General features: G+C 46.3%; 2 protein-coding genes across 2 annotated transcripts in view; both read right to left on the reverse strand.

Moving 5' to 3' along the window:
• The window catches only part of LOC135818083 (uncharacterized), a 149739-nt gene that overhangs the window by 118522 nt on the left and 4615 nt on the right, over window positions 1-26602 (reverse strand). The gene's annotated exons all lie outside the window — the stretch shown is intronic.
• LOC135818088 (uncharacterized) lies at window positions 7250-15989 on the reverse strand. Its single transcript, XM_065331411.1, has 6 exons — window positions 13585-15989; window positions 12732-12810; window positions 11822-12291; window positions 10674-10832; window positions 8774-8914; window positions 7250-8219 (listed from the first exon to the last, which is right to left on the reverse strand). Exons 1-6 carry the CDS (start codon window positions 15916-15918, stop codon window positions 8211-8213), a joined length of 3192 nt encoding a protein of 1063 aa, XP_065187483.1. The 5' UTR covers window positions 15919-15989; the 3' UTR covers window positions 7250-8210.

The raw sequence follows: 26602 nt of genomic DNA on the forward strand, positions 1-26602 counted from the left end.
GTGTGTGTGTGTGTGTGTGTGTGTGTGTGTGTGTGTGTGTGTGTGTGTGTGTGTGTGTGTGTGTGTGTGTGTGTGTGTGTGTGTGTGTGTGTGTGTGTGTGTGTGTGTGTGTGTGTGTGTGTGTGTGTGGTACATGGTGGTGGTGGTGGTGGTGGTGATGGTGGTGGTGGTGTGTGTGTGTGTGTGTGTGTGTGTGTGTGTGTGTGTGTGTGTGTGTGTGTGTGTGTGTGTGTGTGTGTGTGCGTCTGGTGTGTGTCTGGTGTGTGTGTGTATGTGTGTGTGTGTGTGTGTGTGTGTGTGTGTGTGTGTGTGTGTGTGTGTGTGTGTGCACGTGTGGTGCAGTGGTATGTGCAGTCGATTTCCAATCGAGAGGTTGCGGGTTCAATTCCCGACGATTATGGTCGCACACGTCTTTCTTCTCTTTTTTTGGACTCTTCCTGTCTTTTTTTCCTCCTGGGTGGTTACCAACAGCCAGTGTATGCCGGAGTATGTGGTGTGGTGTGTGTGTAGAAAAAACATGGAAAATGGAAAAATGAAAAATAGGGATTCACTGGCCAGAAAAGTCACTTCAAACAGCTGTGTGGTGGATACCAGGCTAAAAATAGTGGTGGTCAATTCATCAGCCTTGCAAGCTGTTGAATGGTGATCCCAGCAAAAGTTGCTATGTCTTACATAGCTGTTCGCTATCATCGCTTCCCCGATGGGCATGTCTGAGCTCTGAGGTGTGTGCACGTGGTATGAAAAATCCTGGGTGGTCAGTCCCAACAGCCAGTACATGGTGGAATATGTGGTGTGATGTGTGCTGGAAAAAACGAAAGCGAAAAAGTAGGGATTCACTGGCCAGAAATGGCCTCTTCAAATAGCTGTGTGGTGTAGACAAGGCTCAGAATAGTGGCGGTCAATTCTTCAGCCTTGTACGCTGTTAAATGGTGCAATCCCAGCACAAGTTGCTATGGCTTCTATTGTAGCATCGCTATCATCGCCTCAGTGATGGGCGTCAAAACTCAAAAGGGCAAAAAAGGTGCATGTGGTGTGTGTGTGCACATGGTGTGTGTGTGTGTGTGTGTGTGTGTGTGTGCATGCAGTGTCACCGTGTGTGTGTGCACGTGGTGTGGCACAAGCATAGCAAGGCACAGCCGAGCACAAGAGCTTGAGTTGGGCTATATGGTTGCTGGTGTTGAACAACTGGTGTCAATTGATCAGAGCATGGAATGTCATGAGCTATACGTATACCCTTATCCACACAGACTGTACATACACTGTATCACCATAACAAAGACTGCATTTGACCTGCACGCTAGGAAATAATATGCTGTATACAAATAGGTATGTTGTACATGCTCCTGTGTTTGTGTCATTCTGTTGTGGCCTGCTGCCACGTTTTTGCTGTGTTTTTGTCACCCCTTTGTACATGCTGCTGCACCGTCTTCGGGCCCACCAATGTACACACTTTTCCGTACTTGTTGCCGGATTTTTTGTCTTTGTCTGAATGTCATCTTCATACTTCCGCCACCCCACCGCAATATGCGCATATCTTTTCCATAGTATAAGTTTGTCATGTTACCTTAAACTGGCCACATTGCCATTGCTGACAGGATCAGTATAATACTTGAGAGACACGATCTACCTAGCAAGAATAATCTGAAGGCTTTTCTACTCTCGTATGGCGTAAGAGGAATCACAAATTGGCTGCAGGCACAACATCAAATTCTAAACAATAGCACGTCACAGCCTAAGGACGAGCAGAGTACTTTTCCCAAACCAGCCTCTCCATAGTTTTCAGCAGAAATCCATTGGAACAAAAATAGATCTCAACTCAGAGTTGCATGGTACTCAAGCTCTGCACGTTGTGCAAGCTCTGCACTCCGACCAGTAGTCAAGGTTCATTTGTAGCCTTTCAGCTGTACTGGTCCAGACGGAACAATGACATAATGTGAGCTACAGGTATTTCACTTGTTCAGACTTTGGCAGGAGATTGAGAACTTACAGTGGAGCAGCTTGAAACAAAAAGCACTCCAATTTGAAACTGCGTGTTGCAGGCTAGTACAGCGCCCGCTTCCGCGGATAGCAGCTAGTGCGTACAGGACCTCGCGATCGCAGCAATGCGTACAGGTTTTCCATGCACGAGCCCACATGTCGGGCATGCGTGTAATAGCTGCGCAAACTGGTTTTGCATGCAAAGCCCAGAAGCACGGAAGTTGAAACTTTCACACATCGCATGACTCATTTTCTTTTGCGTTTATCTGTGTCACTCGATGCTGATTACTGTATATTGGAGAGGCTTTGAGTCCCCAGTCGCTTGAGTCATCATCAAACGTCGACTAAGAAAGATGTCTTTTCCCTTTCTAGATACTTGGATCTGATTTTTGACGTACTCTTTTGCCAATGTCAAGGAATGATTGCCCACAGGCTCTTAAAAAATATGTGCACATTTCGGTGGTGCGGAGGAAGTATATTTTTAGACTACATTTGAACTCAGGCAAAATGTGCACTCAAATAATAATGGACTTGGGTGGAGAGCCAAGGATAAATTTATAGTAAAGATAAAAGGACCAAAAAACTACAAGTTACGTTATAATGTCCACTAACACCGCCCGCTACGAAACAATCAGCTCAGGCATGCGATAACATTGTACGACACTGATCGACGGTACTGGCGTTCTACAACTAACTGGCCAACAGCTCTAGCACATCAAGTTGGATGGGCACTCCAACGGCCTTCCAACTAGGAATGTTCTAAGTTATAGAAACAACATGAGGAGGGGAACTGTAACTGGTGTAACCGGTGGTGTTAGTGGACATTATAGCGGAATCTGTAGTTTCCTGGTCCTTTTTTCTTTACTTCAAATAATAATTTACTGCTTTCGGGTAGCCTTGAGTATTGCAAATGCATTGGTTGATAATTTGACTGTATACAGCATATGTGACATACATGCTTAGTTTTAGTCTAAAGTCCATGTAGCGTAACAAAGATTGATGGATCTTTGCACCAAACAATACTTGGCATCAGTTGATCAAGTAAAGATCTACACGTCTCGTTATTAAACTTACATAGCACAATTACACTATAGTGAGTGCAATCATGTTCATTTCAGTACTTTTGTACATACATGTATTGACTAAAACCCGTGACACGATGGTAAAATGCAGGAGTTGTAATTATCCTACATCGGCTCAACTACATTTTCATTCCCATTGATGGTATGCTGGTTCTACAGTCCATTCACAAAAAAATGATCCCTGGCTCTGGCGAGCTGCCGTATTAGGCGAGTTTCGTGATATTATCGTAGACAGCGCAGTGCTGCAAAATTTGAAACCGGGTCCAAAAAGGGTACGTGAACTGGGGTTTCGAACCGCACGATGCACTGTTGCAGGCGGGGTCAAACGGCCTGGATTTTGATGGATCTCCCTGATCAATGCTTTTAGGGCAAAACCTGGCCGAAATCCTATTCTTGTTATGGCTTGCTTTTTGGGCAAATAGTCTTTAGGAACATAATTAGAAGAGGATTCCATAGAAAAATATTCTAAAAGGTTTGGCCAAAGGCTAGAAGTCCATCTTTTTATGAATATACTGTAGTTCTACTCTACAGAATAGAATGCATGATCTTGTATAATGTTGTAACATGCACCAGCATAATATCACACATAACATGTAGGTAAAGATTTCTTCAATGTACAGTATTGCAAGTGCTATATTCATTTACAAGGTGTATTCAAGTATGCAACAGGTATACTTATGCTATGATACTTATGCAGCATACAGGTCACAATACAAATGCACTATTGTGCTCACGATTTCATATTTCCCACTTCTTTGTCGGTAATGATTATTCAGATTTTCCATCAACTATAGGACAGTGCATGCTCCAGTGGTTCCTGTCTTCCAATACTTCTTCTCATAGTAATACTCATGAGACTACAAGATAGTCTTCTGAGAGTGCTTAGGGAAAGTATTGGGTTGCCAGAGCAGCTAACAAGTGTAGTGGTGCAATTACACGTGTATGAAGTATGAACTTTACATACAAAATACCATGAAATCATTGAACTACTTCCCTGCTTAGTTTAACTGGATGCAAGTGTTAGAAATAACTTTATAGCAATCATTTACTCACAAGGATCCTTGACATCTTCATCAGGATGATCATTCTTACGAGTTTTCCAAATCCTCTCCAGCAGTCCACCAACAGCAACATTGGACGGGAAAGATGAAGACTGGATGTCTTGAATGAAGTTCTGGACACCCGATGGTCCTCTCTTGAAGGTAATCACCCAACCAACATAGCAGACTAACCTGTTCTGTTCTGAACTCCTTCTGAGGGAGAAATACTCCTTACTCGCCATCAGATATGTCCTCAGCACGGGATCTCTGCTGATACGTGGATGATGCTCCTCAATTGCCATGAGAGCCTTCTTAAATGCTTCATCAGTAATCTGGCATTGAGCTATGTCATGCCATGCTGGCAGGACAACATCATCCCAGAAGTCAAACGGCATTGTTCTAAACACAAAGTTATATAAAACGCACAAACCCACCACCACCAGAATATTACTTTTGTCTTCTGATCATTGAGTAATGGGTTCAATGAGAATTCAAGTATGAATGACAGTACATCAGAAGTCCACTTTCACACATGTCACACACAACAGGTATGTGTAACATGTTAACGGCAAACAATCCCCCCCCCCCCCCCCAACACACATGGTGAAATAACTGCATCACATGTACCCCATACTACCACCATTTCATTCATCATATCCGGTTCTCCACAGCTACAGACGTGATATTCACAACACAGTCTGTTCCCTACAGCCCTGCTGTTCACATATGCACATCATAGTTCCACTAGATCACAGTAAAGGTATTCGCGGTTCTCGCGATACTCAGACTGAGTTTTCCGCACCCGTAGGAACGCCACCACCCTCGAGGACCAAGGCGCAGATGCAGCTCTTAAAGCGGACGGAGGTGAGTAGATCAGACCCACAACCAAAGAGGTCAAAGATGGAAAATATCATTTGCTGCATTCAGGACAAACTATCTATATAAACTCTACATGTACCTGCATGACAAGAGGTATTAGGTTCTGGCAAACATCACAAAGATGGATATGCATGACCACACAGGACACTCAGTTTGAGGACAGTGTTGAACTTGAGGGTCAGGAAAGTCCTGAGCAGGTGCAATAGAACACTCTTCTCACCGAGCATAACGTCAATACAATAGAACGGCGCTGAGTCGCTGACCCTTGTACAGCACAGTCATTTCCTTATCGCTGTACTAATGTCATAGTACTACAGACTACAGACTAGTACAGTGTAGACTAGTAGTAGTAGTAGTAGTACAGTGTAGACTAGTAGTAGTAGTACAGTGTAGACTAGTACAGTGTAGACTAGTAGTAGTAGTACAGTGTAGACTAGTGTAGTACTACAGACTAGTATAGTGTAGTACATTAGAATACATTCCACTTACACTACTAGTACTAGTACTACTTTGAAGTAGAACGCATCACTACCACGGATTTTATTCAGATCTTGCAATTCTAAATCCGAAATGCAATTCTCGACATGTAGGATAACTTCAACCCATCTTGCCAGCCTGGCGCTAACTGACTGCACTGCTTGAACTTGAAGGTTTCAACGTTCAAGGTCTATCCTGGCTCTTATTTTTACAGAATGTATTCATGCACTGTACCTTACCGTAAATACTGGATAGCTGCAGATACAGTGCAGCTTCGGTTTTCCAGCACAAGTCGCACTAAGTTTAATAGTGGCTTATCATCAACACATCACTCTGACTCGAGAGAAAACAACGCAACAATGTTACGTTGTCGTCCAAACCTCGAAGGCACCGACAGACACACGAAGAGACAATAATGATTTCTCGAGTCGATGATACTGAACAGGTCTACTTTCTCTGGTTCTGGGACAAGGGTATACTGCCCAGGAGACTACAGTGTACAAAACTGCTATCAAACACAATGGTCCTGTACCTCTTCTTCGCACATGAACGGTAACAACTGCGTCTTCACCAAACACACACACACACAAACAACGGACGCAGCTGGTGCAGTGCAGACGCGTACTATACGTAATGACAGGGGGAACAGGATTGCTATGATGGTTTACCATGTTTACGTAATGACCAAGCCGGCATTGGGGTCGTTGGAAATGGTGGGGCTGCCGCCACTGCGCCAGTACCGGTACCGCGGTGGGCCGATCCGATCGAAGGTCGTTACGGACAGAGCCGGTTAGGCGCCTTCATTCTGGCCTTTGGGGGGCCGGGGGGGGGGCATGCATTCAATTATTCATTGCCCCGGGAGATTCGCACAACACCTACAACAAAACTACATGTAGTAACCATGGTAACGAGGCGGGATAAGGACTACCGTTGCTATGGTGAATCATGTGCGTGCTTGTGCTTGTGGCATTGAAGCCGAGACCTTGGCTTTGGTCGGTGGAGCCCCTGGTACCTCACCATCACTGCTGCCCAGTGCAGCCCCTGCTATGCTCAGTAGCTGTTTGTTTTTGTCCACATAATTATTTATTTTACGAGTTGGGTTTGTGAATAATAGTAAAAATAGTAAAAAAATAAAAAAATAAAAAAATGTATTGTGAAAATGACACAAAAAGGAACCAACGCCACAAATACTTGCTTGGGATACAGCATCGGCTAATAAGAATAATGCAGGACTTTCTAATTTTCCCTAAACTCCAACGCAACCACTGAAACATACACTATGATTCACTTCTCCAACCCCAAGCCCGAGAACGATCTCTTCACTGCGAAACAAAACAAGAAAAACATTCCACGATGCACCAAATTTTCGGGACTGGCCCATCGTCAGGCTGAAAACACACAAAAAACCTGGAACCCACAGTCTCCACACAAGTCATACATACTTGGGGACAGGGGAGGGGGTATGCTGTACATACTCTCAAAACTAAGTCACTTAGGAAACCAAAAGAGGTGAGTACTGTCGGCCGCCCAAGAACGGCCAGGCTAGAATTTCACCGTACGGCAAGCACAGCATACCAATGTATACACGGTGACTCAAATGTGCATTGGGTGTACATGAAAACATACCGGTCTACTTGTACTTGTAGGCTCTGAAGTACTAGGCAGACCCCTCCCCCCCCCCCCCCACTTCTTCCGTGACCGACAATATAATTATGACTGTACATGTACGTACGTGTACAATGTACATACTGTCATTCTGCTAGCTCCACTCAATACCATTGCCCAAGTAACAAGTTCAACATAGTGACCAGGAACAGTCAGCCATCTTTGTGATGCACTAATGAGGTATTCCTCATTGTGATACCGGTAATTCATATTCATGATAACTGTGTGATGCCGCCAAGCACAGCGATCCGAAAAAACAAAAAGCAATACAATCATGTACCGTACAAGTCCATACGATACTTCGGTACGAACTACTTGCAATGCGAGTGCCTCTCCATATACCTATTCTCTGGCAATGCAACTTTCTGAGGTGAACGTGCCGTTGAGTATGTTTTCCTCAGTTAGTCAGAAATTCTATGTTGACTACAAGTGTGAAAGAACACAGGCTAATCTCTAGAGCGAAAACAAAACTATAAGCTCTGCTAAAAGGAAACGTGAGTCAAAGACATCAGAACATTGTAGCTCGAAACATACAGCACACTTCAACTTCTGGAAGCTTTTAATTAATGTACGTAAGACGCGGAGAAACCGACAAATAACTTTAAAACTCAGTAGACTCACAGAAAAGAGTGCACTCAACGTACTGTGTAGACCCACAGAATCATAATAATTTAAAAAAATTATAAAAATGCCACCAGGTAGGTCTTCAGCACAACTGAGCAGCTCCAAATGTATCTCAAAAGGTATCATGTGTCCGTGCGCCAAAGCTTACAATATAGATAGCAAATACAAACTGGCAGTGCAGTGCAGTGTGGATTTTATCATACTCTAACTTGAATCGTCAACCATTTCACTTGGAGAATATTCTTGCAAAATACAGGATAAAGTAAAGTTTATTTCATTCTTATCTACACCAGTTAGAATGCAAGCCAAGAGTTCAAGACAGCATAAAAGAAACATACCTAGAAAAGGTCTTGGAAGACCGGAACAAACTTGATCAGAAACAATACGACCGTTCAGTAGAGTCTGCACACACCATCCAATGATGCAGCTCGTTGTGGGTACATAGCAGCTCATGGCAGAGTAACCTTCACAGACCCTGTAGGGATGAAAGCACACACACACAAAGAGACATTCATCAATGCACTGAGTCCTGGAACAATACACGTACTAAGCCTCATGTTGACGGCTTCAAACAATATTGTACATCACGAACTTCGTTCTAACGTTCTCTGAGACTCTCCGTACATTTGCATACTGGACTACGACATTGCCCAACCATGCTGCATCTCTGCCAAACTGGACAGAGAGCAGAGCATAGGATGTCTGTGTGTGTGGGGGGGGGGGGGGGACTATAAGAACGTAATGGACGACAAGAGCCTATTCAACATGTCCACAAATCATGCATGTACTAAGCTGCTTGCTCTGTATACCCCCCCCCCCCCCCCCCCACACACACACACACATACCCATGCGTCTGGCCTTATCGGTGCACAAGTGTGCTTCCTTGAAATTGCTTTCCCAATTCAAGTAGGGATCGGAGCAAACCAACAACAATGTAGCCAAGAAAATCCTCTGACACGTACAGCTGGTGATAAAAAAAGTAAGCACAGATGGAAATAGTGACATAACACTGAACAACAGTATGCTTACAGAGGTCATCTCCAGCAGCTTCTCCTTGAGGAGATCAGCCAGCTCCTGGTGGGCCAGCTTCTCACTCTCTTTCAGAGCAGACACAAACTGACGGAATGCCTGCTTGCCACAGCCTGGCAGTGCTTCCAAGAAGACAGATGCCTGAGACACAACATTCCAATAAAAAGAGATGCAGGGACAACATGAAATTCTCTCCATCTGCATACAACCCATCACTTTCTCATCTCAATAATTATGATAAGTTTGTAGCCTCCTTGCCTAGTCTAGCTTTCACTCAGTAGCCACCTGTGCAACTCCACAAATTGGTGATGATAGACCATTGTCAGCAAAAACACATCTTCCGGGCTGAATACTGTTCACTAGAAATTTCATTCTATGTGTCGACGTACTAATTTGACTGCTTAGCATACGCGAGAGCAGTAACAAAATAGTTCATCAACACCAAAATTGCATATGATTTCATTCTCCAGAAGCTTATTTTGCCAGGAAGCCGCGATCCTGTTCACTGCAGCCTATTTATGCTTCTTAAGGCGAGACCAAATAAAATCGAGATTCCCGGGCAGGACCCATGTGATATTGGTGCGGGCGGGCGAATTATTATTATTTTTATTGTTTTCCTAAGTATGTATGCATGCCATGCTGAACTTTTTTTACTGTATTTTCCGGTAATTTTTATTCAAATGTTTTATAGAGAACAGGTACGCGGTCCACCCGTTCAATTTTCTGTATTTCGGCCAACAAGGGCCCTGATCTGTACATCAGGGAGTTGTACAAGCCCAGGTTTGTGTGACTCCACGTCACAGATCCACTCACATAACCAGTAGTGTATATGATTGTACAAATAATAAATGGCTTTGGCTCGATTTTGGTTCGGGAGGGCCCGGGAATCTCTATTTTTTTTGGTCTCGCCTAAAGAAAGATCAAGCACAAAACAAGTGCTCTACATTTGTATTTCTGTGCAAAATTTGACCTGGCCATTTGTATACTCAAACTTTAAGTATCCTATTAGCCCTTTTCCAGATTGTTCCACCAACCTGACAGTCAAGAAGGGATAGCAGCAGCAGCAGCACTCGCCCTTCTACAGATTATGCTGCTGATGGTGTGCTGTGGCAACGAGTCAAGGTCGGCCGAAAAGCGCACATGTGGTGAGGTGGTTGATGAGAACAATAACCTGACAATCTCTGGGTCATCTGATAAACTCTATGTACCGGTAACTACACTCCTTGCAGCTTTGAAATTGGAGACTGTTGTCAACGGGTTGATAAACAGAACATGATTTGATTGATGCTCAGGATTACTATTCTCAGATACTGTAAGTCTACAAATTTTCAGCCCATTCAAATTTCGGCCTCCCAGGGTTAAAACACATTTCAGCCACATCAAATTTTTGGCCTGCATTGCCGCTGACTGTGTGCACTGTCACACTCAACCTTGCAACACAAAATTTCGGCTGCAACAATTTTTCGGCCAAATATGCCCAGGCCGAAAATAGCCGAAAATAAATATGCGCCGAATATTCGTTGACTTACAGCATCAGCAGTTGGCAGTTACGGGTGAGGTCATCCGCACAGGCCAGGCAAGGGAAGTTTGAGTGTACATGCAAAATATCATGCTTGCGTTTAGTCTGCTGCCATTGGTCACTTTTTGCACGAATTACCAAGTATGAAAGCTTGACATGCAAAAGAATTCTTACATTCCCCACTTCTGCAAGGATACAATTAATCGGTGCTCAATAAAAAGGTATCGACATTGAGACGGCAGTGCTGGTTCCGATTTCCAGTGCCCCTGCAAATGTTTCTTCTTCATATGAAATAGAAATGCTGTGTGATACGTTGCAGTGGCTACTAGTAGTTAAATGAATACACCATAGGTAGTAATTACACATCAACACAAGCATTACCTGGTCTTCACGATCATCCATAGCACGGAGTTTCTTGCAGAAGCGCTGGGTGATGATGCTCTCTGCATAGAGACGGTCCAGAATGCCCTCTTCTACGTCCAAACTACACTTCAACTCCACATAGCTTGAACGCAGTACTTCCTGGTGAAGCTCAGACATCTAGTGCAGAAAATAGGCACACCAGTTGGATAATTTATTTAGCAGGGAATTAAGGCATTTTAACATCTACACCATGATAATTATGTGAAAATGTTCATGATGTATCTACCTTCCACATCCACTAATGTTCTCATGAGCTGTGAAAAAGAAAGAAAATATGTGACTTTCCCCATCCAGCAGAATACCTGGATATGTGTGCTTGCAGAGGCGTCGCACACAGTATGGTCAGTACGGTATTGACCGTACCACTATTTGCCGTAAGTACCCCGTGAATCAATAACATGCACTGATTTGGGCTGTAAATTTCCAAATATTTCAGCTCAGCCACCCCTCTCCCACGAGTACACTGTACTTCAGATGGCTGACCGTACCACACTAAATTACCTTCCGACATTGCCCCTGGCTTGGAAAACTAAAAACTAACAAAAGAGGAAAACATGCACCTGATCTCTACTGACATACAGGTATTCACTCTTTCCCATGCAGTAGCCACAGCATTGGAAATATTTAGACAACTGGCTCTCTACCAGTACTTAATACATTTTTTGGAGGAAACCTTAACAAAAGTAGGGCTGCAACGGTTAGGGGCTTGATCGGGTAACGAGTTCGGGCATTTCTATCTTGGTAGTATGGGTACCCTATTGGGTATCTTTTACATAGTACGAGTAACATGGCATTGCATGAGCGGGATCGCCACAATGTGCTTGTACAGTGAGTGTGCACTTCCGCTACATAGAGAAGTGTACAGTAAGCAGGTAGCTGTGCTTCTTATGTTGTTCGTGCCAGCCTATCGTCCGGGTATACACCCCTCGACGATACTTACAAGTACATGCACAGTTGTGCAAACACCGTACTCCAACTATCCAAAGGAGTTCTTAGGCGCAAACTGCTAACTACTAACCGACAACCCGCTCCCATTACAGGTCTCGCGGGTACCATACTACCCGATGACACCTTCAAAACAAAAGCAAAAATTGATCCATTCTTACCCCGGTCTTCACCTTGTCTTTCAGTGAAGAAGAAGTACCACTTGCAGTGTCAACCGCTTCATCCAACACTTTCCCTTTGACATCAGCACTGGCAGCAGTGTGGAGATCATGGTGATTCAGAGTGCACTTTCCAGGACCGGGACAAGCTTGGAATGTTTCCACCAGCTGAGACAGACCTTGAAATGGTAGTACACGCTCCACAAAGTAACACATGCCTTCGTCCGACAGCTCCTCCAGGACACAGCAAAGGTGATCCAGAGCTTCAGTGTGTCCACTTGCCTTCATCAGAGCTCTCGCTTCCTTCACACAATCATCACTGACATGACCTTCAGCTCGCAAGCTCTCCACAGACTCAACCACACTGATCTCCTTGCAGCGCTTCACTGCCAGGCAGTGTTTGCGTAATGCTTTGTGATAGAGTACAGCCCTCTTCGGCACATCCTTGGTGGGTGGCTGAAATGTAGGCAATCCTACAGAACATAGATAGACAGAGAGAGAGAGAGAGAAAGAGAGAGAGAGAGAGAGAGAGAGAGAGAGAGAGAGAGAGAGAGAGAGAGAGAGAGAGAGAGAGAGAGAGAGAGAGAGAGAGGGAGAGGGAGAGAGAGAGAGAGGGAGAGGGAGGGGGAGGGGGAGAGAGAGAGAGAGAGAGAATACAAAGAACAGAATTCGATATAAGCCCATTGAGCATTGCCAAATATGGAAGGTATGGGCAAGGCCTGTGAGTATACTGGGATCAAGAACGCACAGATCGAAACTCCACACGACCATCCGTTTTGTGTGGTGTGTTGGTGGCCCAAGTCAAATAATTGCGTAATGAACGTATTCTAAGGGACATGCTCCTGGCACAGAACAGCAATAGTATTCTTGCGCTCAACATTTCCTGAAACATCAAATTAGATGTGTGATTTACCTCCAGTATTTGAAGTAGCATCTCCAACTACCGTCACCGGGTCTGATGGGCAATCCTTCTCATCCACACTCTCCACAGTCTGGAAATGGAAGAAAACAAGAAACAGAATTCTATAAAGTCACGAGAAAGTGCCTAAGGGGTGGGCAAATGGTCAAAATATATCTCAAGCACAAAGAGTTTACAAGCAAGTGCAGGAATCGTATACTGTAAAACCGGAAAGTCGAAAAAGTCACAAAGTCTAACGTTTCAACGACCGTTTTTTGTTTCGTTATTTGAAGAAACGTTATCACGAACCCGGTTTGAGATGTCTGTAGAAAAGTGCGCATACAGATGGGTGGTCATGAAGCCATCGTTAAAATTTCTGCACGTTATCATGCCAACATTACAAAAAACGTTAAACTTTTTGGCCGTTAAACTTTCCGGTTTTACAGTAGTCGATCGATTGATATAATTTTCCCCGTATAATTCTTGTCAATACGGACAATCAGGCAAAGTACCTTTGGGCCTGGTTTAAATCCGGCTTTGGAATATAGGGTGGGCTTTAGGAGCTGCACCTGCACCTTGATTCATACAGGGAGGTGGCGTTCCTACGGATGTGCAAACCTCGGCCTCCAGCCTCATCTCACGCGAACCATGTTTTTGTTTGGAAAATTGTATTTTTCATTGCTATCAGGCTGGACCCCATTTTCTCTGTGCTGAGCTGAAGAGCCAACAAAGCAAAAAGGGTTCTGTCCACAGATTTAGTAATACAATTCCCCATTGTACTAATGCAACAACAGGTCTGATGTCAAACATAAGTACAAACATTTAAAACATGCAGCATTCATGCAGTATCAACCCATTGTATACTCACATGTGTGTCTTCGGCAAAGCATGGCCAGTATTGCCTTACGTCGCTGATATCCACGGACGGACGTGCCCCGAGAGTACAACGTGGGCGCAATCCCTCCACCAATGGAGCAAAGTGCTGACAGCCAATCTCTGCACAACCCTTCTTCTTGTGCTTGCGACACGCATCTCGACTGAACGAGCATGGACAGCGAACAGCTCTGCTAAACTTCACATGAGTCAGCGAGAATGCCTTCAGATTGTCAAGCTCTGACTCCAGGTATGGTAGAAGCTCATGACAAAGCTTGATAGCTTCTGACACATCCTCGCTTTCAGCAGCTCCAATGCCAGCGGACTCAACTGACTTTCCCACACTGGCAGCAGCAACAGGAGTAGCACTGGCGATCGAAGACTTAGCAGTTGGTCGAGCATCAACAGGAATCTCAAGTGAGAGGCGAATACCATGCTGGAAGTACCGCATGACCAGCCAGAAACGATCCTTCACCAGAATACGTGCTGATGTGTGATAGAGGATTGGATCCACCTTTGGACTGTAGCGTTGCATACACCTCACAACACCACACCAGAACAGGGTTTGTGGAAAGTAACGATCAGCACCACTGTACAGGTACATAGCTGGACTTGGCTTGCCTTTGCTTGCTTCATCTTGAAGACGTGCAACTCGTTCCACCAGAGCTGGCACAAAGAACTTGCGAGTTGTCACCTCCTTTCTCTGACCAGGCACGCTCACAGTTGTCTTGGTGTTGTAGAACAGGGCAAAGTGCTCACCCATCTCAAACAGGAAATCACGCTGTTCTTCTGTGGCCGTGTAGCGTGATGTCATGCGATTGTGCTGTGACCAACGGTGCATGGCAAGACTTTCCAGGAGGATGCCACTCTGTGTCAGCAAGTCGTACTGTGGACGAAGACGTTTGCTCTGCAAATCCTTTGGTTCAGGACAGAAGAGCAGCGACATAGTCTTCAGAACCCAGTGGATGTCAATGATCACACGATCACGAAGACGGGCGTTGTGAACAAAGTGAAGCACATGACCAAGACCATGGTGGAACTTCACCATCTCCTGGAAATCGGACTCAGAATCATCACTGGAGATGCTACCAACAGCAATAGCTAAGCGACGTAGCTCTTCAACCGATAACCATGGTCGTTCAAACGATTTTGCAATGTGCCCAATGGAAATGGTCACAGGAAGCCAGCGGATTGGTATTGGAACATTGAACTGATGCTGCAGCTGCTGGATGATGTCTTGCCGTAGCTGAACAACTGCTGGGTCTTCCGGATCTTTACCAGCTCGTGTGTTGTCCACAAATACCACCTTGTCGATGTTGTTGGCGTATGCTTTTCCCTCTGCATTGGCCCATATGTACTTCTTTATCTCTTCAGTTGCCTTCTTCCTTGCTTCTGGATTCTTTGGTAACTTGTCCACATGAGTGCCAATGGCAAACACGGGTACGTTGTCGCTGTCTCCAATGACCTCGTGGATAGCGTTGAACCATGTCTCCAGAACATCAAAGTTGGTCTGCTCCAGACTGTTGGAAAGCGGCAGTTCCTCACCATCTACACCAAACGTCGGCTTCGCTCTGGCCTGGAGCTTCTTTGAGGCATCAAAGACGACAGCATATGCACACCGATCACAGGCCAGGACCATGTGTTGGATCGCTGCAAACAGCTTCTGGCCTGCAAAGTCCCAGACATCCATAAAAGTGAAATCCTTGAAATGTTCTGCAGTGAAAACTTCGCTTTTGCCTGTCCGCAGATCTTCAATGAAGCTATCGAACTTCAATGTTGCTGAGTTGATTTCCGTCTGTAGTTGCTGGACATCTTGCTCTGGTGTTTCTTCTTTCAGCGCAGTCATAGGTGAAATCTCTGGCTTGGATGCAGGGGAAACATTTTGGGAGTCCATAGTTTCAGATGAACTGGTAGCAGATTGAGCAGAGTACCCGGTATCGGTGGTGTCATCAGGTTGGGTGAGAGAAGATTCACCCACACTGGCTGTATTCACTTGCTCAGCCTCAGTAACAAAGGATGGCGATGCTACGGGTGTTGATGTCGTTGAGGATGTGGACCTGGCATTCTGCGAGATCTCCACGCTTGGTTGTCTCAGTGCTGCTGCTTTCCGTTTCTGTTTTTCTTGTCCAACAGCTCTGTGCGTCAGGGCCAACTGCTGCTGGTAAGAATTTTCAGCTTGCTTCCATTCATACTGTAACCCTTGCTTCTCGATCGTGCATATCACCTTCTCCAGCTCCACACCGATAGTACTATCGAATTGGGACATGAATGCTTGACGCAGGAGGGATCGCAGGAAGCTGCTCTTGCCTGTGCGGCCCGGCCCGCACATTATCAGGCGCCCGTACGGTATCAGCTGGACACCTTCCTTGATCAATTCACTTAGAGCTGCTGCGTACTGGCCATTATCAGCTGCACAATATATACACATACACCAGAACAAAGCACAATACAATCATGTGATTTAGATATCAGGAAGAAGTCATTAAAGAAAATGGGAAGGATATGTTCACGGTGAATTGGGTTTAACTAGCCTACAACACCCGGAATAATCCTTTTTCAGCACCAGAATTTCAACATGAACAGTTTAGCAGGACAATTTGAGCACAAGCATTTCATTGGAATTTAACTGACTGCTGTGCATTTGAGCAAATTAACCCTTAGAAGAGGATGGTTTTTTAAAGCCTTATGCACGTTGTACAGATGCACAAAATCCCGTAGAATCTCGTAGAATCACGTAGACCCGGTTGGGTAAAGGGGAAGTTAAGCCTAAAATCAATTTTTCACCAGTTGTAGTCTTCGGGGTGCTGAGTCGAATGGTCTTGGTCCGAAGAAGCTGAGACGCTCCCTTCCTTCTTTAATCCCAATCGAACTCGCGCACTTCCACCGAAACTGGGTGACTGCGACCTTCACGTGCTCGAGCGTACACCAGTCACCTGGTCACCGTGCCTGCGGGCTTTTACTTGCAGCATGTTTGGACGAGCTTCTGTCACTCGAGTTGAACCTTTGAACCTTTGAGTTGAACCTTGGTGTGAAAGTCGTCGCCTGCTGGCGTGGTAACCACGTGACTGGTGGAGCACGTGACCGCTTGTTCAACCATGTTCGATTGGGAATAAGGGCCGAACGCTACATCGCAGCCTTTTCGGACCCAAACCAGTCGACTCAGCGTCCAAAAGACTACAACATATGGGCCAATCGCGGTCATCCGTGCTTTTATAAGAACGAAATGGCGCTTTTAGTGACATTTTGCATACAAATCCCCATCTAGTAGGACGCAGTCACCCAGTTTCGGTGGAAGTGCGCGAGTTCAATTGGGATTAAAGAAGGAAGGGAGCGTCTCAGCTTCCTCGGACCAAGACCATTCAGCTCAGCACACCGAAGACTACAACTGGTGAAAATTTGATTTTAGGCTTAACTTCCCCTTAAAATGTGCATGACCCTATTGTGTTTACTACTATTTCCACTAAGAAATGGGCCCTGAAGGCATTTCTTACAACCCCCCCCCCCCCCCGACAAAGATCTAGCTAGTTTTTAGTTCTAACGAAAGTGAAGAAGCTGGAAAAGCGATTGTTTCCTACTAATTATGATGCTAAAATTGGTGAAATGCGCATATATATCACACAGTGAACACCCGAACGGGTCTGTACACACCTACGACCTTAGTACAGAACTTCATACATCTGTACAACGTGCATATCGTCTCAGTACTGAATCTCTTGAAGTTGCACCACATTATCTGCACGCTACGTATCTGTGGTCATGCACCGAGTGTCAGTGCAAAACATTTCCATAGCACTTCTTATCCTAGCACTGTTCAAGCCAGTGTCTGCCAATCATGTGACACGTCTGCTGAAATAACACGCTCTGCTACATTTCTCATATCTATAATTTGATTATGTAGGGCATTCTTCCCTTTCATACTGCCATTGATTCACAACAACAGAAAACTAAGTACATCAAGCAGACAGTTCTTCAGCAGCTCCAGTTACAATGCAGAGGCCGTCCTCTCTTTCATACTAACATTGTTTCACCACAAAGTAAGCAAGTCAAATCAGAACTGAGTTCTTTCGCAGCTCCAGTTACCCTGGAAAAGCCGTCTCCATGCCGACATGACATGTCAACACATCATACATCTACCATAGCTGATTAACTGGTATCCTGTAGGCTAGGTGTTCGTTGCTTAGTATACTGGCTTTATGACTCTGTGAGTGTGTGTGTGTGTGTGTGTGTGTGTGTGTGTGTTGCAGTTGGTGAGGGTAGTTGGTAGTTTTTGAGCTCTCGAGTTTTGGAAGTTTTCTCAAGAATTTCCCACTCTGGGGCGGCTCTGGCCTTGTCCAGGGTCGTCCCAGGTTAGTTCAGGACCTGTTGAAGCAGATAGGGTCGCGGACTAAGATTCTTGAGGACCAGGGCTTCGCATGATGTTGCCACCTCAAGTTTCTCCGCGCGCCCTTCGTTCGGTGAGGAGTTGCAACCCCCGAACGTCCGCGACTGCACGAGATGAGCAGGTTCGAAACAGTACAGGACGTAGACGTTATTTGTCAGTGGGCACCTGGAATGTCCGGTCACTTGTGGAAAGCTCAGGCCCAATTGAAACTGCAGCTGTAACTGGAAAAGTCGTGGAGGATAAGAAAATCGAACGGGTCGTCGCGGAACTCTCGCGTCTGGCTGTGGATATTGCAGGACTTCAGGAGACACATTGTTTTGGTGAACAATCATATCCTGTTGGTGGCTCTACTATTCTTACATCAGGTCGTCCTGTTCCTTCGGAGGACTCCAGTCGTCGACGAGGAGAAGGTGTTGCTGTCGTTTTGAATTTGAATTCAACGAACGCTTGGAAAGCAGGAGGCTGTGTCTGGAGAGCGTACAGCTCTCGCCTTGTCAGCGTACGATTGAAGTTCAAAGTCCAGCGTGCTGTACGCTGGTACACTGTTATTGTGGCATACACTCCGACTTTCGCCAGCACTCGATCGGAGAAGGAGCACTTTTACGACTCCGTGCAGCAAGCGATTGACGACGTCCCTCGTGGTGACAGATACGTTCTACTCGAAGACTTCAACGCGCGAGTTGGCACTCGTGGCAGCCATGCTGAGCAGTCTAGGGATGAGTGGTGCACTGTGCGTGGCCCTCATGACGTTGAGGAGATGAACTCCTCTCGGAAAGGAACTATTAGATTTCCTGGCAATGTGTGCAATGCTACAATCTGTAACACCTGGCACAACAAGAGACAAAATCTCAAACCAACCTGGCAATATCCAAAGTCACAGAAATGGCATTGCATTGACTACATCATCACTGGCCAGTGTGATAGGATGCTGTGCATGGATTCTCAGATCATCCCAAGTGCATAGTGTGGCAGTGACCATCAACTGCTTTGTGCACGCTTCCTTCTTGGCACGTATCACCACTCTGTCAACCCGTAAGCTGTGCATGTGCAACGTAGCAAGGGTCGCTTCGACACGTCCAAGTTATTTCTTTCTGCCGATGCAAACAACAACCCTGATGATGGCGCCACCCCGTTGTCTGCTTATCAAGACGCGGTGTCCACTCTCGTATCAACACATTGGCGCCCGCATGATCCAATAGATGAAAAGTGGAACGTCCTCCGCGATGCTGTTGTCACTGCCGGAACGGACACTCTTGGTCAACGCAAGCGTAAACAACTTGATTGGTATGTGGACAGTGGCCCGACTATTGCACCCCTGTTACAGGAACGAAATCGGCTGCACGCGCTCTGGCTTCAACATCAACGTCCTAGGGATCACACTGCTTTCAAACAGGCTCGCAGTCAAGCGCGTGCCGCAGTGCGGAAGGCTAAACGTGACTGGATATCAGCCAAGGCAGAGCTCGCCAATGCACAAAGATTCTCAGGACGAACTGTGTGGAAATGTGTCCGTGCACTACAAACAGTCAAACAATGCCCGACCCGCATCACAACTGCTGCGATCAACGACGAGAACGGAAATCCATGTGCATCTGCCGAAGACCAGGGCAAACGTTGGGGCCGTCATTTCTCTGGTGTTCTGAATGTGCAAGTACGTTCAATTCCAGTATTCTTGACTGTGTTCCACAAATGCCGTGTCTGGATAGTTTCGTTGCGCCGCCTGATCTGTTGGAGTTACAGCAGGCAATCACGCAATGTCGAAGTGGCAAAGCTGCAGGTCAGTCAGGAATCCTGCCGGAGATGCTCAAAGCCTGTCCAGATCTGTTTACTGACCACCTACTGGAGCTTCTCCATTCAGTCTGGGAAAGTGGCAGTGTTCCTTGCGACTGGGTCAACGCGCAGCTGGTGCCTATCCCCAAGAAAGGTAACCTTGCGGAATGTGACAACTGGCGAGGCATAGCTCTCCTAGACGTTATTGGTAAAGTGGTTGCTCGCGTCATCCAGAGCCGACTTGCTGATAAACTAGGCGATGTGCTACCAGACTCTCAATGCGGCTTCCGCACAGGACGTGGGTGTGCTGACATGATCTTTGCGGCAAGGCAACTAATCGAAAAGAGCTACGAGCATGAGCAGAAGTGTTTCTTCATCTTCATTGACCTGAAGAAAGCCTATGACTCAGTTCCGCGAGAGTGTCTGTGGTTAGTACTGCGAAAAGCTGGCGTCCCCGAGAAGCTGATCGCTGTTATCCGTGCATTCCATGACGGCATTACCGCAACTCTCCGTCTGTCGAATGTTGAAGCTGACCCCATCCCTGTGACGAACGGCTTGCGGCAGGGACGTTGCATGGCCCCTGTCCTATTCAACATCTTTATGTGGGCAGTGATGCATTGTTGGTGCCAGCACGTGCAGCCTATCCCTGGTGTAGGCGCGAAGGTCTTCTTCGAGCCAGATGGGAAGCTACTCCACCACCGTAGCCGCCGTGATAGATCCCTGGAGCTGACAGAGTGTCAGTTTGCTGATGATTCCGGTCTTGTGGCCGCGACACGCCAGGCCGCAGTTTCAGCTTAGGAGGTATTTGTGGATGCATGCAGCGATTTTCGCCTCACCGTCAGTGCCACCAAAACCAAGTTCATGGTCTCTGGCCCCAACATCTTTAACGACGATCTAGAGCCGCTCGCGATTCGAACTATGGAGATTGCCCATGTGTCGTCTTTTCGTTACCTTGGATCCAACATACACAGCAACGGCCGATGTCATGATGATGTCACATCCCGGATCGCACAAACTGCCAAAGCGTTTGGCGCTCTGAAGAAATCGATAGTCCACGATGTAACACTGCCAATATCCATCAAACGGTCAGTGTACAATGCTTGTGTGCTGTCGACTCTGCTCTATGGGTCCGAATGCTTGGTAACGCTACAGGCTGATGTTCATGCGTTGTCTGTCTTTCATCTCCGTTGTGTCCGCACCATTCTGGGCATCAGTCGTCAAGATGTATGGAATGACAGGATAACTAATGTTGAAGTTCTGGAGCGCTGGGGAGATACCTTGGACATGGAGTGTCGTCTCAGCAGACGTCGCCTTGAGTGGCTTGGTCATGTGGCAAGGATGGAGGATGAGCGCATCCCGAAGGCTATACTGTTCGGTTCGTTTCCAAACAAGAGACCTGCCCATGGTCCGCGGAAAAGGTGGCGAGACTGTGTTCGGAGTGACGTCAAACCACTTGACGACTGGTATGAAGTGGCCACATCTTCTCGCTCCAAATGGCGCAAGGCTTACCGTTGTCTGCCAGAAAAGCAGAACAGACCTCGACCATCACCGGTTGTGTGCCAAACTTGTCACCGCTCCTTCAGTCGTGTAAGTGACAGGAAGCGACACAAGTGTACAGCTACGCGTGCCCTACGCGTGCCCTACCCGTAAGCCAACAGCCAGGAAGCTGTCACTGCGATCAGTGCGACAGATGGTTCCGGAGCAAGGGTGGATTTGCCCGACACAAGTGCTCCCCAGCAACATCACCAGCAGAGGCATCTTCTGACACACTTGAGTCACCGGTTACAAACAATATGTCCTGCGAACGCTGCAGCTTCCACTGCGCCCGCTGCAACCGCTGTGTGCTATCGCGCCAAGGCATGAAACGTCACAAGTGCAGCCGTGGCTCGGCCAAAGCAACCAACACAGACCGTAGCTCCTTCAGCATCGTTTGCAATTGCGGTCGGCGTTTCAGTAGACCACAGGACCTATCCCGTCATCGCCCCTACTGTTCCGAACCTGCTCAACCCCCCATGGGGTCCGCATAGCCAGAATATTGCAGCGCGTCCAAGGTTCAAGGTGTGTGTGTGTGTGTGTGTGTGTGTGTGTGTGTGTGTGTGTGTGTGTGTGTGTGTGTGTGTGTGTGTGTGTGTGTGTGAGCTGACAACATACATACACCTATTAGACTACCATGTTTACATGAACACTGCAGCTACAGTCAATGTAACTACATAGCACATACAAGTAGTGCACAGCACTAAATACAACTGCCTAGTACTCGGAAAACAAGTACTAGTCTACTGGCAGTAACCGTGGGTACAGACAGAACAGAACCAGTAAATAGCGCATAATGGCATATGCTTACCCTGGTCTACTGCCAGTCAACTCCATGAGTTGTGTGCACAGTGTATGCACAAGTGCATGTAGGAGCGCATGATACTAAGAAATGATTACTGCTTTTTGGATGAATATGGCAGACCACATCGGACGACCTTGGTCTTACCGGTCATAAAGTGTGCGACGCCATTGAGTGTAACACTTAATAACAGTGATCACTGGCAAAATCAGGTTTTGCTAACTTAACCACACGCTTTTCTGTCTTTCTGGGGTATTTTGCGCTAACCTTTTCGGCACTCATTTCCACGGCGCTCTAATTCGCAGAAGGATTTACTGTCAGGCTGAGATGTTCCTCGGTAACTCTGTGGACACTCAGTTTTGCTGGCCGCGCTGAGAAAGGTAGTCCTAATTCGCAGGACACTGTAAAGCTTGTGCTGGAATGCGAGCGTAAGGCTCGGGCTGACAAACTTTGAGTATGCATTCCCCTAAAATAGGGCCGTGCATTAATGGAGGACCAATACAAGGACAGTACTGACCTTCAACTGCATCTCCTGGTCCTTCTCTCACTGCAATCACACCTTCATCATTCATCATTGACATTGCGGTATCTGCTGTATATGAAGGTGAGATCAGAAGAATCACAATAGAATTCTCTACGAGTATTGCTTGGATTGCTGGTCCATTAAAGGGGAAGTTAAGGCAAAAATTAAAATTTCACCAGTTGTAGTCTTCGGGGTGCCGAGTCGAATGGTCGTGGTCCGAGGAAGCTGAGACGCTCCCTTCCTACTTGAATGCCAATCGAACTCGCGCACTTCCACCGAAACTGGGTGACTGCGCCCTACTAGATGGGGATTTGTATGCAAAATGTCACTAAAAGCGCCATTTCGTTCTTATAAAAGTATGGATGACCGCGATTGGCCCATATGTTGTAGTCTTTTGGACGCTGAGTCGATTGGTTTTGGTCCGAAAAGGCTGCGATGCAGCGTTCCTCCTTTATTCCCAATCGAACATAGTTGAACAAGCGGTCACGTACTCCTGCGTACACCAGTCACCTGGTCACCGTGCCTGCAGGGTACAACTTACTAGCCTGTTTGACCTTTTTTGGGTGCAGTCCTGTCACTCGAGTTGAACCTTGGTGTGAAAGTTGTCGCCTGCTGGCGTGGTGACCAGGTGATTTGGGCACCCAGGAGCACGTGACCGCTTCTTCAACCATGTTCGATTGGGAATAAAGGAGGAACGCTGCATCGCAGCCTTTTCGGACCAAAACCAGTCGACTCAGCATCCAAAAGACTACAACATATGGGCCAATCGCGGTCATCCGTGCTTTTATAAGAACGAAATGGCGCTTTTAGTGACATTTTGCATACAAATCCCCATCTAGTAGGGCGCAGTCACCCAGTTTCGGTGGAAGTGCGCGAGTTCGATTGGCATTCAAGTAGGAAGGGAGCGTCTCAGCTTTCTCGGACCAAGACCATTCGACTCAGCACCCCGAAGACTACAACTGGTGAAATTTTAATTTTTGCCTTAACTTCCCCTTTAAGTTCAGAAAATTGGCATTTTGACAATACTAAACAATATGCTGGTGATTTCCACAAACATGACAGGCAGGTTTAGGCTACTTTACCATGTTATGAAAAAGAGTTTGCGACTTTGGCGATCATTTCATCAGAACATGTTTTGCTCCCAACACTGAAGCTAGCGCTTTCCTGCCGACTTCAAAAGTTCAATGAAGTTCTTGTGTGATCTGGATGGCGGTCGTGAGTCAGTCAAGTGTCAAGTCAAGTCACCGGGAGAAAGTCCCATTATGATTAGGTATGGACGATTTCAATAAAATTCCTCATTTTCCTCACAATGGAAACCAAGGCTAGAACATAACGTATACTAAACAAATTGGAACACAGCAAATATCATTTAGAACATTTCTGCTAGTATAAGACAACTGTATTTTCATATAACCTTCAGCTGGTATGCACACTAATACAAAGACCAGCATCATCCATTGACTAGGATTCACCATCATGGACATTCTTAAACTTGCATTGCAGTCTTCAAATTGTCACTTACTATCGCTCTGTAAATCAATAGCCAAAGTCAACAGTTGGACAAGACTACTCCCATCACATCCTGCCTCATGGTCGATCTTGATCCGGAAATCTTTATCCAGTCGTTGAGTGAGCTCAGGACGGTGCAAGTAATAAAAGAGAAATATAAAGCCGGTCACTGGGACAAGTAAAGGCGCCCCAATTCCTGCTTGACAGCAAAGTGGAAGATCACGCACATGACCGGCCACCTCACATGCCGTTCGATAAGTGCTGATAAACTCTTCATCCAGGTCGACATCTCCAAATACTTCAGTGAGCACTATATCTGGTACGGTCGCTAGTTTGGCGATGATCTGTGGTAGATTGCTCTTGACAACCCTTGTGATGAAATCTACAGACAGCGAATAATACACAAGAAAAACAGGACACATTATTGTAACCACTATGTCTGGTCCAATAGTGTGTGTGTGTTTTTTCGTGCGTATGTGTGTGTGTTTGTGTACCGTAAGGCCCGCTACAAATTCCCACCGAATTGTGCAAGATCTGCTAGCCTGTACGCAATGACCCCATGCACTGTCACTCCCACTGTACGAAAGTGCATCTCACACCGTGGCGAGAAGAGCGCTTTGCTACGGTAAACAATGTCCACTTTCCTGGTTTCAAAGTCTCTTTGGGCACTAGCTACGAGCTGGCTCGTAGTGATTTTATGATGTTGTTTGTTGTATTTCGCAAATCCAAATGGGTTTTTCTTCCGAATAACAAGATAGCAAAATGCAGAGTATAGCAGGAACCAAATATACTTCTGACGGTGCTTCAAGCCATCATTTCCAAATCACGCAACACGCAAAGGCAAGGGTTTTTCTCGAGCACTTCAGAGTTGTCAACAAGTTGGTAGCGACTTTGTAGGTGTAGCTTTTGTGACATCTCCCCTGTTCGACTTGCGACTGCAATACTGCGACCGGTCAAGTCGTCGAATGACGCTTCGTCAGAACAATCACCGTTCCGTTCTGAAAGCGCAACATCGTCACATTCATGGCACTGCAGAAATTTCATGATTTGAAAACCAAAATAATGGAGAACGAACTTTTAGGAAACTTCACTTCTCAACTCCAAACTCCAAAAACGGTCTCTTCACTGCGATTCAAATTCAAATTTTCAATTTACATTACTGTACGCCAAATTTTTGGGCCTGGCCCATCATCAGGAGAACGAACTACAATAACAAAGACGACTCATTTATCGAATGCAAAGGAAATCCCGACCGAAGTTTTTCTTTGCAGCAAGATAATGACAATCGCTTTTGCACAGGATCCTGGTAAGACATAGGCACTGTGTAAGCATTACAGTCGTTCTTGTACGCATTCGACCTTCATGCCAGTTTTCTACAACTAAATTGACCTGTAAAAGACGAAAATAGTATGGACCCGCTGGGGTGAGCGTTTGGTGCGAAGTGGGCGCTTGCAGCGGACTTTACGTATACACGTATGTGTGCGTGCGTATGTGTGTTTGTGTGTGTGTGTGTATCCCATACGGTGCAGTCGTATGTGCAGTCGATTTCCAATCGAGAGGTTGCGGGTTCAATTCCCGACGATTATGGTCGCACACGTCTATATTCTCTTTCTCATTCTCCTACCTCTTTTTTCATAATCCTGGGTGGCTACCAACAGCCAGTGTATGCCGGAGTATGCGGTGTGGCGTGTGTGTCAAAAAAAATTAAAAAATGGAAAAATGAAAAATAGGGATTCACTGGCCAGAATAAGCCACTTCAATCAGCTGTGTGGTGGATAAAAATAAAAAAAATTCACGGTTCGCGTGAGACTCGGCTGGAAGCCGAGTTTTCCGCATCAGCCGTGGGAACGCCACCACCCTCAGACTAGGATCAAAGTGGTGTGGTGGATACCAGGCTAAAATTAGTGGCGGTCAATTCATCAGCCTTGCAAGCTGTTGAGTGGTGTAATTCCAGCATAAGTTGCTATGTCTAATATAGCTGTTCGCTATCATCGCTTTCGCGATGGGCAGGTCTGAGGTATGAGGTGTGTGTGTGTGTGTGTGTGTGTGTGTGTCTGGTGTGTGTGTGTGTGTGGTACATGGTGGTGGTGGTGTGTGTGCACGCGTGTGTGCGCGCGTGTGTGTGCACGCGTGTGTGTGTGTGTGTCTGGTGTGTGTCTGGTGTGTGTGTGTATGTGTATGTGTGTGTGTGTGTGTGTGTGTGTGTGTGTGTGTGTGTGTGTGTGTGTGTGTGTGTGTGTGTGTGTGTGTGTGCACGTGGTATGAAAAATCCTGGGTGGTCAGTCCCAACAGCCAGTACATGGTGGAATATGTGGTGTGATGTGTGCTGGAAAAAACGAAAACGAAAAAGTAGGGATTCACTGGCCAGAAAAGGCCTCTTCAAATAGCTGTGTGGTGTAGACAAGGCTCAGAATAGTGGCGGTCAATTCTTCAGCCTTGTAAGCTGTTTAATGGTGCAATCCCAGCACAAGTTGCTATGGTTTCTGCTGTAGCATCGC

The sequence above is a fragment of the Sycon ciliatum genome, chromosome 5 (genome assembly GCF_964019385.1).
Source record: "Sycon ciliatum chromosome 5, ocSycCili1.1, whole genome shotgun sequence".
NCBI lineage: Eukaryota > Metazoa > Porifera > Calcarea > Leucosolenida > Sycettidae > Sycon > Sycon ciliatum.